The following is a 15,817-nucleotide window of genomic DNA, read 5'->3' as shown; positions in this document are numbered from 1 at the left end:
CTGACCCCGTTGGACTGTTGGTCAGAGACGTCACAGTAAATGGAATCAGTTCACTTCATTCATTCGTGTTAAATCCACGCAGCTTCCCACGCGGAGTGAAGGTGAATGAAGCCTCACCTGTCCTCCTCCTCCTCCTCCTCCTATTCCTCCTCCTCCTCCACCTCCTCCTCCTCTTCCTCCTCCTCCTCTTCCTCCTCCTCCTCCTCCTCCTCCTCCTCCTCTTCCCTCTCCTCCTCCTCTTCCTCCTCCTCCTCCTCCTACTCCTCCTCTTCCTCCTCCTCCTCCTCCTCCTCCTCCTCCTCTTCCTCCTCCTCCTCCTCCTCCTCCTCTTCCTCCTCCTCCTCCTCTTCCTCCTCCTCCACCTCCTCCACCTCCTCCTCCTCTTCCTTCTCCTCTTCCTCCTCCTCCTCCTCCTCCTACTCTTCCTCCTCCTCTTCCTCCTCCTCTTCCTCCTCCTCCTCCTCCTCTTCCTCCTCCTCCTCCTCTCCACCTCCTCCACCTCCTCCTCCTCTTCCTCCTCCTCTTCCTCCTCCTCTTCCTCCTCCTCCTCCTCCACCTCCTCCTCCTCTTCCCTCTCCTCCTCCTCTTCCTCCTCCTCCTCCTCCTCCTCCTCTTCCTCCTCCTCCTCCTCCTCCTCCTCTTCCTCCTCCTCCTCCTCTTCCTCCTCCTCCACCTCCTCCACCTCCTCCTCCTCTTCCTTCTCCTCTTCCTCCTCCTCCTCCTCCTCCTACTCTTCCTCCTCCTCTTCCTCCTCCTCTTCCTCCTCCTCCTCCTCCTCTTCCTCCTCCTCCTCCTCTCCACCTCCTCCACCTCCTCCTCCTCTTCCTCCTCCTCTTCCTCCTCCTCTTCCTCCTCCTCCTCCTCCACCTCCTCCTCCTCTTCCCTCTCCTCCTCCTCTTCCTCCTCCTCCTCCTCCTCCTCTTCTTCCTCCTCCTCCTCTTCCTCCTTGTCCTCCTCCTCTCCTCCTCCTCTCCTCCTCCCCCCTGACGGACCCGCCCCTCGGACCGGTGCTTCTCTGTCCTTAAACCCCAGCAGCTGCTCGGTGGGAGCAGAGGCGCAGGAGGAGAGCGCAGAACGGCTGGGGGAGAACCGCGGAGCGCAGACACGCTGACCGGGGAGCGGAACACAGGCTGGCTCGGTGCGCAAAAAGGCGCGTTTTCTATTTTACGCACGGAGAAAAGCGTCACTGATGAACACACAGGAACAGACTGGGACCGAAACATTCACGCCCGGGTCTCCTGCTCCAGCAGGGCGGACTCCAGGAGAACATCTCCCCGCTTCCACCCGAGGATGTGTCGGAGAAGCTGCATGGAAACTTTGAATGTTCATACTTGGCACCAGGATCCTTCACCCCGATATGTAATCAATTAAATCTATTTTTGGTGGTTTTAATATGACTTTCGGTCTTCAACAGTAAAAATGGATCCTTTATTTAACATCACCAATCTTGCCTCGAATTTGAACGTCGGCTCCAACGACACCAACAACGGGACCGAGTACTGGAACCAGTTTGTGCAGCCAGTCTGGAGAATCGTCCTTTGGGCCATCGCGTACAGCTGCATAGTGATAGTGTCAGTTGTGGGTAATCTGACAGTCATCTGGATTATAATGGCCCATAAACGCATGAGGACCGTCACCAACTATTTCCTCCTGAACCTGGCGTTCGCGGAAGCCTCCATGTCCGCCTTCAACACGGTCATCAACTTCATCTACGCCGTGCACAACGAGTGGTACTTCGGTCTGGTCTACTGCCGCTTCCACAACTTCTTCCCCATCGCGGCTGTGTTCGCCTCCATCTACTCGATGACCGCCATCGCCCTGGACAGGTGAGCCGCGCGTAAACGTTTGGAGCGCAGATCGGAGGTGTTTTGAATATTTATTATCACTGATAAATATTTCAATCCATTATCAAAACACTGCAATAACATCATTGTGCTCATGTATGTATGGCATTTTAGTTTAGATAGCATTTACATTTTGCTGCAGACCCCAAAATAGAAGCCCACGGATCCCTATTTTGAAATCTATTGGTTCACAGCAATTACAGTATTTTCTCGTACTATAAGGCGCACCCAAAAGCCTTTAATTTTCTCAATTTCTTATAATACAATTTGATTTATATATGAAAAAAGTTTTAAAATAGATTAAATATGAGATAGATTATAAATGAGTGAAATCTTTTACATTTCTCTCCAAATCAATGAATATATTATATCGAAAATTGAATATATTCTTAATATATTGAGAGCACTGCATAGAACCGAATGGATAGAACAGGAAATTCTATATTGGATCCCCTTTGAAGAGAAAACCCTACAAATAAACGCACTCATCTCATGATGCTGGGATACTTTGGATGTTTTTCTGAAGAAGGTTCCCCAAAACAATTAAAAGGATGCCCAGATTTGACAGATTTCTGTTCTTCCTCCAGTAGGACTATGTAATCTGTAGGCTTCAGATTAAATCAGTGGGATTTGGATGAACAGAATGACTTCTTTTGAGACAGAAAACACATTCTCCCTCAATGGATTCTTTAAAAAAAGGTGATAATTGAATGCATTTTAATTTAAAATCAATAAAAGGTGACCTAGAGTTGTGTTCTCAGTGATGTGAGGAGCTTGTTCCTCCTTAAGATAGAAGCCTGTAGATGTAGACACTGAAGGATTTGTTGGGTTGTTTGAGAAAGTTTCCCATCTCGATTTTGCTTAGAAAAGGTGTGGCTGGGGGGAGTTACGTGTGCATATTGATGGTGTCTCATCCTTTCAATGAACAGTCACGTCTTTAGGGAACCCTATTCATCAACTGGATGTCTGTTTGTGACAATGAGGCTGAATGGAAATGGGATGAAATGCCTGGACTGAATCTTTATGAGTGTGTGTGCCTCTGGGATGATAAGAGCGGATCTTTGGAGCGACTTCTTTTGTCTTGACACCTCTTCCCCTCAACCAATAACGGCCTGCCGTACCTCTAACTGCAGGTATATCGCTCAATCAGAATGTGATTTACACCTGATTTATGCTGCAGGTAACTAATATTTTAGTGATCAAAGTGAGAAAGAAAATGCTGGTTTATCTGCTTTCAAGGTTGTAAAAATGTGATCATGGTTGTGGTGTATTAAAGAAGGTTATACGATCTTACCTGACCTTTGCTGTCACGTGGTAGGTAAAAAAAATTGGGAAAGAGTTGAACCATAAAACCTAAAGTGTGATAGGATGAGTCATTTCCTGCCCAGCCCTGATCATGAAGCACGAAGTTATTTAAATATATTAAAGCGTCAGTCGAGAAACATTCCAACCATTGAAAATATGCTTATAATCAGTGACACATGGAGTGGGGAGATAATACAATGGCCGGACCATCATCATCACAGTAAACGCTGCTCTGTGCTTTCTTTAATGGTGATTATGGTCTAATCACATCCCCTCGTGTCGGAGTGATTTTGCAAAACTTGTACCATTTCACTCCCTACTATGAATGTTATTCTTTTCCTCAGAGAAAAAACTGTCATTAGATTCATCTTGTACAAACATACAGTATGTTTTTACAAACTTTTCTGCGGTAAAATAATTTCCCAGCAGCTGTGGAGCCTCTGACCAGCAGCTCATTGTCCTGTTTATAACTAGTTTTTTCTCCATTAAATTTCCGGTTGCCACTGATAGCTTCTGATAATCACTGATAATCACTTCTCTTCTGCCTTCATGCTTGAACTGATCATTCAGGATGAGCAGGGGGTTGGGGGGTTGGGGGTGGGGGTGCTCAGACAGCAAAGATGCTCTTGATTAGGCTGATTGCACAAGATGAATCACTTATCTAATATCTAATGTATATGCCGTACAAGTCAAGTCAATTAGCAGGTCATCAATAAAGAATAATCAGTGAGACAGAATTAGTGCTGCTGCTCAGAACACCCCCCTATCTGTAAATGTGCCCCCCCCCGCCCGCTCCTGCAGTTTGTCAGGAGATGATCTTGTTGGACATGATGGACAGTGGTGGACCCAGACTCTGTTCTTACGCTGCAGATAAAGAGAAGCTAAGATGTTAGAGAAAAACACCCGTCATCTGTGGCAGCGGTTATTTCATTCCAAAGGAGCTTTTATGGAGCGAAAGGAGAAACTTTGACAGAACATTAAATGTTACTGTGCAGCGTAGGGCTACTGACATCTGAGTTTAATATAGAGAACACCAATACACCTGACAGCCCGGGGTAATAATAATAACATAATAATAAAAAATTTTAAAAAATGATAATGACAATAATTGTAATAATACTAATGATACTACTACTACTACTACTACTACTACTACTAATAATAATAATAATAATAATTATAATTATAATTATAATTATAATTATAATTATAATTAGAATTAGAATTAGAATTATAATAGTAATAATAGTAATATAATAATAATAATAATAATAATAATAATAATAATAATACTCCGCGGTGGCGTCGTGCCCGGAGTGTCCCCCGCCTCACGCCCTGAGACTGCCGGGATACGCGCCGGCTCCCCTGCGACCTGCGTTTGCGGATTAAGCGGGTTCGAAAATGAATGAATGAATAATAATAATAATAATAGTGACATTGTTTCTATAGCACATATTAAAACATACTACATTCCACAAATGAACTATACATAGTTATAAAGTGTATTTATTAACATGGTGACTGATGGATCCAGAAGAATCCATTCACATCATGAAAGCTATCGGTTGTGCTTTCAGTCCCTCGGTATAACAAGTTTAAAGTTTCTTTGTCACATCCTCAACATATCCCTGCAGGCAATGAAATGCTGAGCCTGGGGTGAAAATATGAAATATAGTGAGGGTGGAAGAGAGAAGCTTATACTGAGAGGCATAACCAAGTGGCCGGGAACATCTGTGCCAAGTGTGGATTGGAATTACCCGACTCTCCGTCAACCCGTCGGTGATAGATGTGGTGAGACCAGCTGACTGTAGCATCACAAGGAATGATGTAGCATCACTAGGGGCTGAAGGAGCAACTGGAGGATGTGGAGGTCAAAGTGGTTCCAGGGGTGACTGGAGCATCAGGGGTCATGACCCCGAAAGTGGAGGATTGGCTCCATCAGATTCCAGGATAACACCTGAGATCTGTCTGAGTCTGTTCAAACTCACACAAACACACACACACACACACACACACACACACACACACACACACACACACACACACACACACACACACACACACACACACACACACACACACACACACACACACACACACACACACACACACTCAAATTGACATATTAAAGAGCCACTTTCTAAGGAGGTGTCTCATGTATCAGTTTATTAATTACAACCAATGGCACTTGTACTAATAAATGTATCACTCAGGCCGTATAAATGAAGTAGAAGCTATTAATTAGAGAAACGTTTAGGTTGGGCGGTGGAGAAAAGTCTTTGCTGTTGACTCATTTATAATCAAGCTCTTAAATGTTAAGATGCTCATGGCTGCAGTTTTAAATGCTAGTAACTGATTAATGGGGTAAACAGCTGTTGTGATGCTGCTGTGGATCAGTGGTAGATCGGGTCGTCCAATGATTCAAGGATCAGCTCGATTCCCACTCCCCCATAGTCATTTGTTGAGTCTTTGGGCAAGGCACTTTACCCTTCTTTCCATCAATGAAGCACACGCTGAGTACAGTAGAGTACAGTAGAGTAGAGTAGAGTAGAGTAGAGTAGAGTAGAGTATAACTATTTATCCCTTAAGGAGGTTCCATCAGAGAAATTAATTTCACAGTAAGACAGCACAGTAAGTACACAAAACACAGAAAAAGCACACAGAAAGCACCAGCACATAAAAAGCAGTACAACACCACATAGAAAGAGTAATAAATAAATATCCCATCAAGAATATATAAATAGAAAATATATAATAATAATAATAATAATAATAATAATAATAATAATAATAATAATAATAATAATAATAATAATAATAATAATAAGCGGCTCGGTGGCGCAGTGGTTAGCGCTGCCGCCTCACAACACGGCGGACCCGGGTTCGAGTCCCGCTCTGTGCGGAGTTCGCATGTTCTCCCCGTGTCTGCGTGGGTTCTCTCCGGGTTCTCCGGCTTCCTCCCACCTCCAAAAGCAGGCGCTTCAGGTTGATTGGCTGGTCCCAAATTCACCGTAGGAATGAGTGTGTGTGTGAATGCTTGTTTGTTTCTATGTGGCTCCGCGGTACACTGGCGTCGTGCCCGGAGTGTCCCCCGCCTCACGCCCTGAGACTGCTGGGATAGGCACCGGCTCCCCCACGACCTGCGTTAGCGGATTAAGCGGGTTGGAAAATGAATGAAAAAAGGATTATTATTATTATTATTATTATTATTATTATTTTGGTATATTATTATTATATAGGTATTGTAATAATAATAATAATAATTATTATTATTATTATTATTACTATAAATGTTAATAAGCCAACAGGAGACAGTTGGCAGCAGTTCTCTTAGACATATACAGACATATACAGTATATACCTATACTGAACTGCATTGTGGGAAGTACTTCAGTATAAGTATAGTGTGCTGAGTGTTGCAGATTGATGATAGATATTAGTGTCCTTAATGGGAATTGTTGATAATAAAGTGTTAGCCAAGGCCATGACAAGCCTCCAGCTCTGCGACCACTCACCTGCCCCCCCCACCCCCACCCCCACCCCACCTAAAAACAAGAGAGGGATTGTCTGGACTGGTTATTTCTACCTGCTTCAGGCCTCAGTCACAACACAAATGGACCAACATTTTGGAGCAGTAAACAATGTTTAAGGTTTAAGTCATCAAATAACAAGTTTGATGCATATTTAATCTGTGCAGGTTCAGACAAATTGATTTTCCTGCTTTGGGGATGTAGAGAAATGAAGACATTCCAGTAAATAATGCATGAGTTACATGAACAATGGGATTGGGATCACTGCAATGTGTGAGAATTGAGTTTTCAAAGTATTTCCTTTTGATACCAGGAACAGTTTTCATTCTACAGCTCTCCCACCTCCTTCCTTCGATTGCCCCCTTCCTCCTCTCCCTCCTCCAGCCGTTGTCCTCAGAGGGGTATCGTGGGAAGCTGTGCCTTTTCTGGTTCTTTTTATAATTCATGCTCTGCACCTGAGAATAGGAAGAATGCATTTCCACAACAGCGGGAGGACAGGATGTGACCGGAATGTGGCAGGAAGAAGAATACGCCTCAAGTCTCTACCCCACAGGTGCATCGGTTTCCATTCAGACACCAGTATTTCTACTCTTAGTGAATTTTCTTTGTAAATTTTAGGTTTTCAATGATGTTTGAGGCATTTCCCCAATCATGAGCAATTTATTTAGTTATTAATGTTGGAAAACTACACATGTAAAAACACATTCTGTTGAATTTCAGGTTCAAACAATTTGTCTGGTGGAGTTCCTTTGACAGAGTGAGTCATAAAAACCAATAAAGTGCCTGATTATTGTATTTATTAAAATGTTTTATTGGAGACAGAAAGCTTTCATCAGCCTGGAAAATAGTTGGAATATACCATAGAGATAAAAATCAAGAGAGGAGTGCATCAAGGCTGTGTCTTATCACCATGTCTATTGAATTTGTACACAGAAAGTATAATTAGAACACTGAGAATGACCCAGGAATTAATGTTGGAGGTTGAAACATAAATAAACAAAGCTACCATCAAGGAACAATCCAATCACTCAAGATGGACAAATGACTAAGAAATATTTCATTGTGTTGTATTCACTGCCCTGCAAGATGTATGAGCTGTTGTGTGGCTTTGGTAGAACATTAGTATGTGTTTTATGGTTATTTAATGTTTAGTTTACTTTAATGTCATTGTAAATGTATCAACCACTCATTTGCACAAATGAAAATATGCTGATAATAATGTAAGAAAAAGAAAATATAGAAACAAAATGACTGAACAATAACTGCAATCATGTCATTTTTTCCTCTAGAGGAAAAAGTCGATTACAGATGACATTTTGCAGGTTGTGTGTGGGAATTGTTTTTTGCAAGTTAAGCTGATGATACCAGTAACGTCAGAATATTTTTCAGTCGAGAAATTAAATCTGTTACATCCAAATATAAAGAAAAAATGCTTGATGTTTTTTTCTTTTTATTACTTTGTTAGGTTTAAATGTCCTCTTTCTCTCTCTCCATCCACTGTGAAGCTCGTTCGACCGCTGCTTCTGTCAGTCTCAAACTTCTTTGTCGAGTTGGGGGGAAAAAAACCTTTTAATAGTGGCAACAATTCCTGCTTCCGACAACAATTCCGACTGGTAGTCGCTCCAGCAACACCCACGACCTTTATTTCAACGTCTGATATCCAAAACGATGAATGAATGAATGAATGAATGAATGAATGAATGAATGAATGAATGAATGAATGAATGAGTGAATGAATGATCCTCCATTAAGGGAATCATTCATTCCTTTAATGGAGCGTCACGTCTGTCTCTTGTGTTTAGAATGATAGAATTAAGTTAGTTGGCTTCTTGAATTGTTTCAGAACTGATCTCATTCTGAATCTAATTGTGTTTCTGTTTTTAACTTGGTTTTCATTACCTGGAACGTCTTTTATATTTAATTGTGTACTTTAATAAGTAATTTTAATTTTCTCTATATGCTCATGTCTTAGATTAGATTTTGTGTCGACTACATTTGGTTTAATCAACGGAGAGGGAGGCTGAGTAGGGAATGAGTTTTACAGGAGACCCAGACCCAGACCCAGACCCAGATCCAGATCCAGAACCAGAACTGTCTCCCCAGCGTCGCTCTGGGAGTCACGAGTGGAAGGACGCAGGACATACACACACACACACACACACACACACACACACACACACACACACACACACACACACACACACACACACACACACACACACTTCTAGATTCTCCTCACAGACGTTGGAGCTCATCAACAGACGATTAAATCTGTATCTTGACGCTTTGAAGTTGCGTCTGCAGCCAATCAGATTTGCTGCACCTTATTAAGCAACCACTTAATCCAAATGTCAAGAATCCTGATTCAACTCTATTAAACTAATCATCTTAAATTATTGATACGTTATAAAGCGTTAACGGAGACGACATAACCACTGACATTTACAGGAACAGACTCAAACTCATTTTCACTGGGGGCCACATCAGCATCACGGCTCTCCTCAGAGGGCCTGATGTAACTAATAAATGTAACTAAATGTAACTCAGTGTAATGTAACTAAATGTAACTACTCCTTAGTGTTGTGTCAGTGTTTAGTGTTTGTAAATTATTCAAGTTACAAACATGTTTTTGTTTGTAACTTGAATAAGTAATACATTCCGAGTTATTTAACATTAAGGAGTAGTTACATGTATTTTATATTACATTGAGTTACATTTAGTTACATTTATTAGTTACATAGGCTGAATTACTGCATTATGGGAAATGTAGTTTTTGGTCAAAGCACACTTTTGACCTGTTTATTTTTAGACACTCTGACCTTTTATGCTCTCGCGGGCAACATAAAATGATGTGGAGGGCCACTTTTGGCCCCCGGGCCTTGAGTTTGACACGTGTTCCATCCAGTTACTCTTTGAATGATCAGCAACCAGAGTCGCTCATTCTTATTTTGCTGGGTTATTTTCATGACAATGGGCTCAATGTTCTTCCTCAAGAGACAAAATACACACACACACACACACACACACACACACACACACACACACACACACACACACAGTGTGCAGGTGGGTACTGGTTCTAACAGGACACAGCGGCGTCGCCTCCTTTGTTGATGAAATTGAAGGAGCTGAAGGAGTCATATGTATGCATGTCAACAGTCATGGAAACAGCTGCGGCAATTTTTCAATAACCCATCACACACACACATGCACGCACACACACACACACACACACACACACACACACACACACACACACACACCTGCTGATAGCGTTTTACTTAACCTTCTCCACAGCACCGAGGCCCTGAGAGGAATAAACCGCTGAACAGATTCATGATCAAATCACCGGCGTTTTCTTTCAGATTCAATTTGGAGAGGAAAAAAAAAAGAGTCTAAAACGCTTGAAGGCAGGCGATTTGATCTGTGGCTTTGGCCGTCTGCTTCTTGATCACCGTGTCTCTCCTGGAGCCTCGTGGTGTTCCATGTGGATAATTGGAGGTGCGCGTCTCCTCCTGCAATCCAGCGTTAGGAGGAGAGAGATGGTCCATGTAAGAAGACATTAGTCTGCAGAGAGCTTGGTTTGTGGTAATTTAAGCATTTAATAAAAGTCTTAATATTGAGTCTGGCTCAAGAAGCTTCACTTTAAATTATTCTCTCTTTGCAGACGGACAAGTTAAACAGAAAGAAACAGCTTCAAACTGAGAGAGTGAAAATTAGACGAGAAGTGAGACGGGGTTTGAATGTCAGTCTGCAAAGCAAAGCGAATCTTTGTCAGGATTTCTTACAGCTGAGCTGAAGCCTTAGAAATGAACCTGCCCTCAGGGATTTATTGCCTTTTTCTTTTCCGATTTTCCATTTCCCAAAAATCAGGTTTCCATTGGTTCCAATCGTTCTAAAATCACAGAGGGACCAAGCGATTAGGGGATCAGTCGAGCTCAAACCCTGCATGTGTTATAATACTTTTGTGTGTCTGTTAGAGAAAATCAAATTACTGGTATTAGTATACACCTATTATTGGTGGATTTATTGTTCCAGTCGTCTCCGTTAGGGTGGTTTCCTTCCCTCTCCCCTGACAATTTGAGGTGAAGCAATGAGTTTTTATGATTTCACCTTCATTTTATATTTCTGCTCTTTATGAGAGTGGCTGCTTGGCACTGATGGCGGTTTTTAAATCAGGTTTTAATGTTAGCTTTCCACCTGGACGGGTTCTGACTAGGTATTCTGATGCCGACATGAGCAGCAACATGTGTAGTGAAGGTTGTAAAGTGTAAATTCTATATTCATAACTATATCTCAATGCTGCTGCTGTGATGACATAAATTTCCCCACCGTGGGACGAATAAAGAATTATCTTAGCTTATCTAACGTAAATGTAGGCAGATATAAAATAAAAACAATAGTGGAGTCATGTTAATTAAATACCAAATATCTTTTCAGTATCTTTTCCAATTTTAAGAGTCTTTCATTCATTCATTCATTCATTCATTCATTCATTCATTTGTTCGTTCATGAACACTAAATGATCCAACTTTCAGTTGATTGTCTGAGATACGGGTCGCAGCTGTCTACAGGCCAGAGGCAGGGTACACCCAGAATGAGACGCCAGTTCAGCACAGGGCCATAATTGCAAGATATCAACACAAATATAACTCCATCCCAGACATGATGAGGCCACTAAACCTTGTTACCAGCATCTCATTTACCTATTGATTACACTTTCAAGGTTTTTGCGTGTATTTGGTGTTGTACTACTGTCTGTGCTGGTGCTTTCTGTGTGCTTTTCCTGTGTTTTGTGTACTCACTGTGCTGTTTGTAAAGCAATGGAGAAATTAATTTCCCTGATAGAACCTCCTTAAGGAATCAATAAGTTCTACTCTACTCTCTAATCTACTTTTGATTTCTTCACATCCTTATTAAATACAATCCCTTCCTCTCGGTGCGTTACTACGACTCAGTTTTTACCTCTTCATAATTTTTCTTTTGTCTTTCTGTAACCTGTAATTGGTCTGACATTCTGACCCATCCCAGACAGAGCGCTACCACTGTAAATGGACTGAACCATGGTTCAGTTTGATCATGCTGAGATAGCTGATGTTCACTGGACCAGAACTGTGTTAGACCTGGACCTTCGACCTTTGCAATTTTTGGGCTGAAGCAAACTGAAAAGTCTGAAAAGTCCTGGTTAGTTTCACATTCTGCACATAGTCTTGGATTTAACATAACATCATCAAATGAAATATTTTAAAGCAACGTTTATTTTGGCAGTTCAAACAGATCCAGACCAAGTCCCATTTCAAGCTTCCATGAAAATATATTTATTTAACCAAGTCAAAGTTTTCCTTCGGGTTGCTTTTCAGAATTCTGTCGTAGAATAAACTTTATAATAATAATAATAATAATAAAGTATAGCTGTAATAATAATAATTTCCCCTTGGGATTATTAAAGTATTCATCTTCTTCATCTTCATACGTGACATTTCTGAAAATAACAGCTCCCATTGTAAATAAGAGCAGATTCTGTTGGGGACCTTTGTGCATAAACCGGATTTGCCATCATTCTTAAAATTGCCAGTTTGCCTCTGCTGTGTGGCGTCTGGCGTCCAGGATGTGTGAAACCTGAGCGCAGTGAGTATTCACCAGCGGGGGGGCGGAGGATTTTGGCTGAAATGTGAGCAGACCGCCGTCCTCTGTAGGTGTGTTTGATTTTGACATCAGCAGCCGGGGGCCACTCACAGACGGAGGACGGCCACACGCAGCCGGTGCCGTTTGAGTCAAAGCATCTTCAGCAGACCCCTGGGGGTCCACCGACGTCGTATTGTCTATGGTGCGATCACGGGGGGGGGCTCCATTTATCTGATTAGTTTAACTTATTAGTGGGATTAAGCTTTTAACTTGACCTTTTTTTCCCAGGATAGAATCAAGGGAGCTGACACATAAACTGATCAATTCTACAGGTTATTGAACGGGATGAAAAAACACCATTTAACGGGATTAAAGACAATCATACCTGTGCTGAATTTTAATCTGGATGACCTGAGATGAATTACTGGAGCTGTTTTTTTTTCCTCCTGCTGAGGCGGGGTGTAAATGATGCAGGGTCATTTTAAGTAATTCATGCGCTCCATCATGTCTCTGATTAGGAGAACGATTATGGCAATTTGAAATGATTTCTCTCACACACAGAAGGAAGTCATCTGACAGGAAGTCTCCATCTTCATAGTGGGTTTTTTTTTCCTGTCGCACAGAGAACAGAAGCACAATTTTACGATCCAATAAAAAAAGCATCCAGAAAGGGAAATCTTTTAGCCGTGGTTTTCCTATGTGTGGAAGAATCCTTTTGAATGTCTCAGATGCAGGTGTGTGGGCGAGGGTGTGAATAATTGCATCTGCAGGTTGTTCCATTTTAAGTTTATGGCTCTTACAGCAATGAGAGTTTTTGGCACGAACATGAAAGATTCAAATAACTGGTTATATCTCACAGCGAACCTCCATCTGTACGACCCTTCATCTTCCATCCTCTTCCTCGCGTCAGCCATCAGACCAGCCAGCAAATCTGTACAGGTCTAGTTTGTTCAGTTACAGATGATTTACAGGCTGCTGCAGTCTTTCTGATAGATTTATGAACCACACACTAAGTGTAAATACGACATTTTCTCCGACAGTTACCAAAACAGATCGTGGTCATTTTTTAAAAATCGGACATCTTAAATCTTTGCTCATCTGTTATAATATAATGTAATATGACATAATATAATATAATATAATATAATATAATATAATATAATATAATATAATATAATTTAATATACAGTGGTACCTCTACTTACGAAATTAATTGGTTCCGGAAGAAATTACATAAGTAGAAAATTTCGTCAGTAGAGACGCGTTTTCCATGCAAATGCCCTAATCTGTCCCAAGCCCCCTAAAATTCAGACATAAATGTTTTATAAAGCATAAAAATGCATCAAAGCATGTAACAAATACATGTTACGATTAGATTATTACACAATAAATGAGAGTTGTGCATAATGTAAAAAACAAAGAATAAAGAGAATAAAGAATAAAAATGACAGTCATTTACCTTTTAACTGCTGTCCTCATTGTTTTTTGCCCTTTTTGGTTTATGCCCTCTTGCCCCCCCATGAACAACAGAGTGAATTCCAGTCCTCCTTCTGAACTTCTCCAACCACCCACGAGATGCCTTAAACTCCTTAAACGTCCTTTTGTTTTAATAACGTGGTGATTGTAGATGCATTACGGCCATATTCTTTGGTGAGATCAACCAAATGCGTCCCTTTTTCAGGCTTTTCTATCATCTCTTGCTTTGTTTGTACGGACAAAAAACCTCTTTTCTTCGTCTTTTCTTTTCCTCTTTTCTCCGTCACTTTCTTGGGGTCCATAGTGAATACTCTAAAAGTTAATATATTTACGGAAAACTATCAGAACACCTCATGGGTCGAGAGCCGAATGACGATGACGCTGCATAGACACCGATCTAGCTCCACACAGAGGTCCCTCTTAGCCAATGGGATGCCAGGAAGATACTAGGTAATAGCCAATGGCAGAGCAGCTATGCGAATGGTGCATTCAGGAACCTGTGGGAGCTGCGAGCATCAGCCCATACTGTATTTTTACTTTACGTAAGTCGAAATTTCTTTCATAACTAGAGGTAATACTTTTCTGATGAGAAATTTCGTAAGTAGAAAATTTCGTAAGTAGAGACATTCGTAAGTAGAGGTACCACTGTAATGTAATATAATATAATATAATATAATATAATATAATATAATATAATATAATCCACAAGATGAGCAGCAGCTGAGAACCACCATGAAACAGGAAAACCACTGAACAAAACCAGATTTTTACTTTAATAACTCATCAGAGACTATTTAACGCTGGGAGAATAACTTGGTTATTTGGTTAATAATTTGGTTATTTACCTGAATATTTATATGTGTAGTTGCATGGTTAATTACATGAGTATATGTGTATTTAAATGAATATTTTCATGAATATATGTGTATTTACATGGCTATTAACATGAATATATGTGTATTTGCATAGTTATTAACATAGGTATGTCTATTTACATTGATATTAACATGAATATAAGTGTATTTACATGGTTATTAACATAAATATGTCTATTTACATTGATATTAACATGAATATATGTGAATTTACATGGTACTTAATTTCTGCACTTTGGAAAACAAAAACATTACACATCTACAACACTTTCTTATTGATGGTAGATTCTCCACATTTGCAGATATGCTCCAGAAACTTGACATCAGTAACGAACGCTTCTTACAATACCTGCATATAAAATCAACAAATCCAAAATAAATATCCAACACCCAATTTAGAACTATCTCAAAACGTATTAACATATCATCTTCAAAAAAGTTAATATCTAATGCCTATGAGATATTGAAAGAGACAGAGACCAGTATGAGTCCACCATCTGCCAATGGTAATCAGACCACTCTATCTCTACGATGCCGATTTCTGGACCGAAGTCTGCAAAATTACCTTTATCACGACCAAAAATACCAAGCTACCACTAATACAATACAAATTATCCACAGGACTCACCTCACTGAACAAAACACGTCCCAACTGCTCTCAACACTGCCCAGACACCTACAGTATATCCACACACTCTGGTACTGCACCCCAATAAACATTTTTGGGAAATGGCCACAGGACGACTATCCTCTTTCTTTGGTTGCTGTATCCCAACCCCTACATCTCTCTGTCTGGTGGAGACACCAGTTTAACCAGATTGAACCAATTTAACAAAACCACCCTGTTGGTTGTGATAGCTGTCGCCAAGAGTGTCAATGTCCTGAACACAAGTTAGGATATTGACACTCTGACACTCTAACCTTTTATGCTGTCACATAAAATGATGTGGAGGGCCACATTTGGCCCCCAGGCCTTTAGTTTCACACCTGTGCCCAAGATGATACCACGGTCAACCCTCCACAACCGTCAAGTTGTACTTGACCATTGGGCTATTGTGATCATGGACCTTTGCAGAGGAGACTGGATGGAGTCCCGTCTCAAACTGACGACTGTTCAGAATCATCAGACGTAGATGACAACATGTTTTCCGTTTGTAATATT

General features: G+C 41.1%; 1 protein-coding gene across 1 annotated transcript in view; it reads left to right on the top strand.

Moving 5' to 3' along the window:
* Window positions 1-1,074: 1,074 nt before the first annotated feature.
* Window positions 1,075-15,817, top strand: part of tacr1a (tachykinin receptor 1a) — a 33,911-nt gene continuing 19,168 nt past the window's right edge. Inside the window, exon 1 of the mRNA XM_068310961.1 lies at window positions 1,075-1,826. Coding sequence (XP_068167062.1) covers window positions 1,420-1,826 — 407 coding nt within the window. The 5' untranslated portion in view covers window positions 1,075-1,419. The remainder of the gene's footprint in view (window positions 1,827-15,817) is intronic.

The sequence above is a fragment of the Antennarius striatus genome, chromosome 3, assembly GCF_040054535.1.
Source record: "Antennarius striatus isolate MH-2024 chromosome 3, ASM4005453v1, whole genome shotgun sequence".
Taxonomy (NCBI): Eukaryota; Metazoa; Chordata; class Actinopteri; order Lophiiformes; family Antennariidae; genus Antennarius; species Antennarius striatus.
This window is presented reverse-complemented; position numbering and strand designations above follow the sequence as displayed.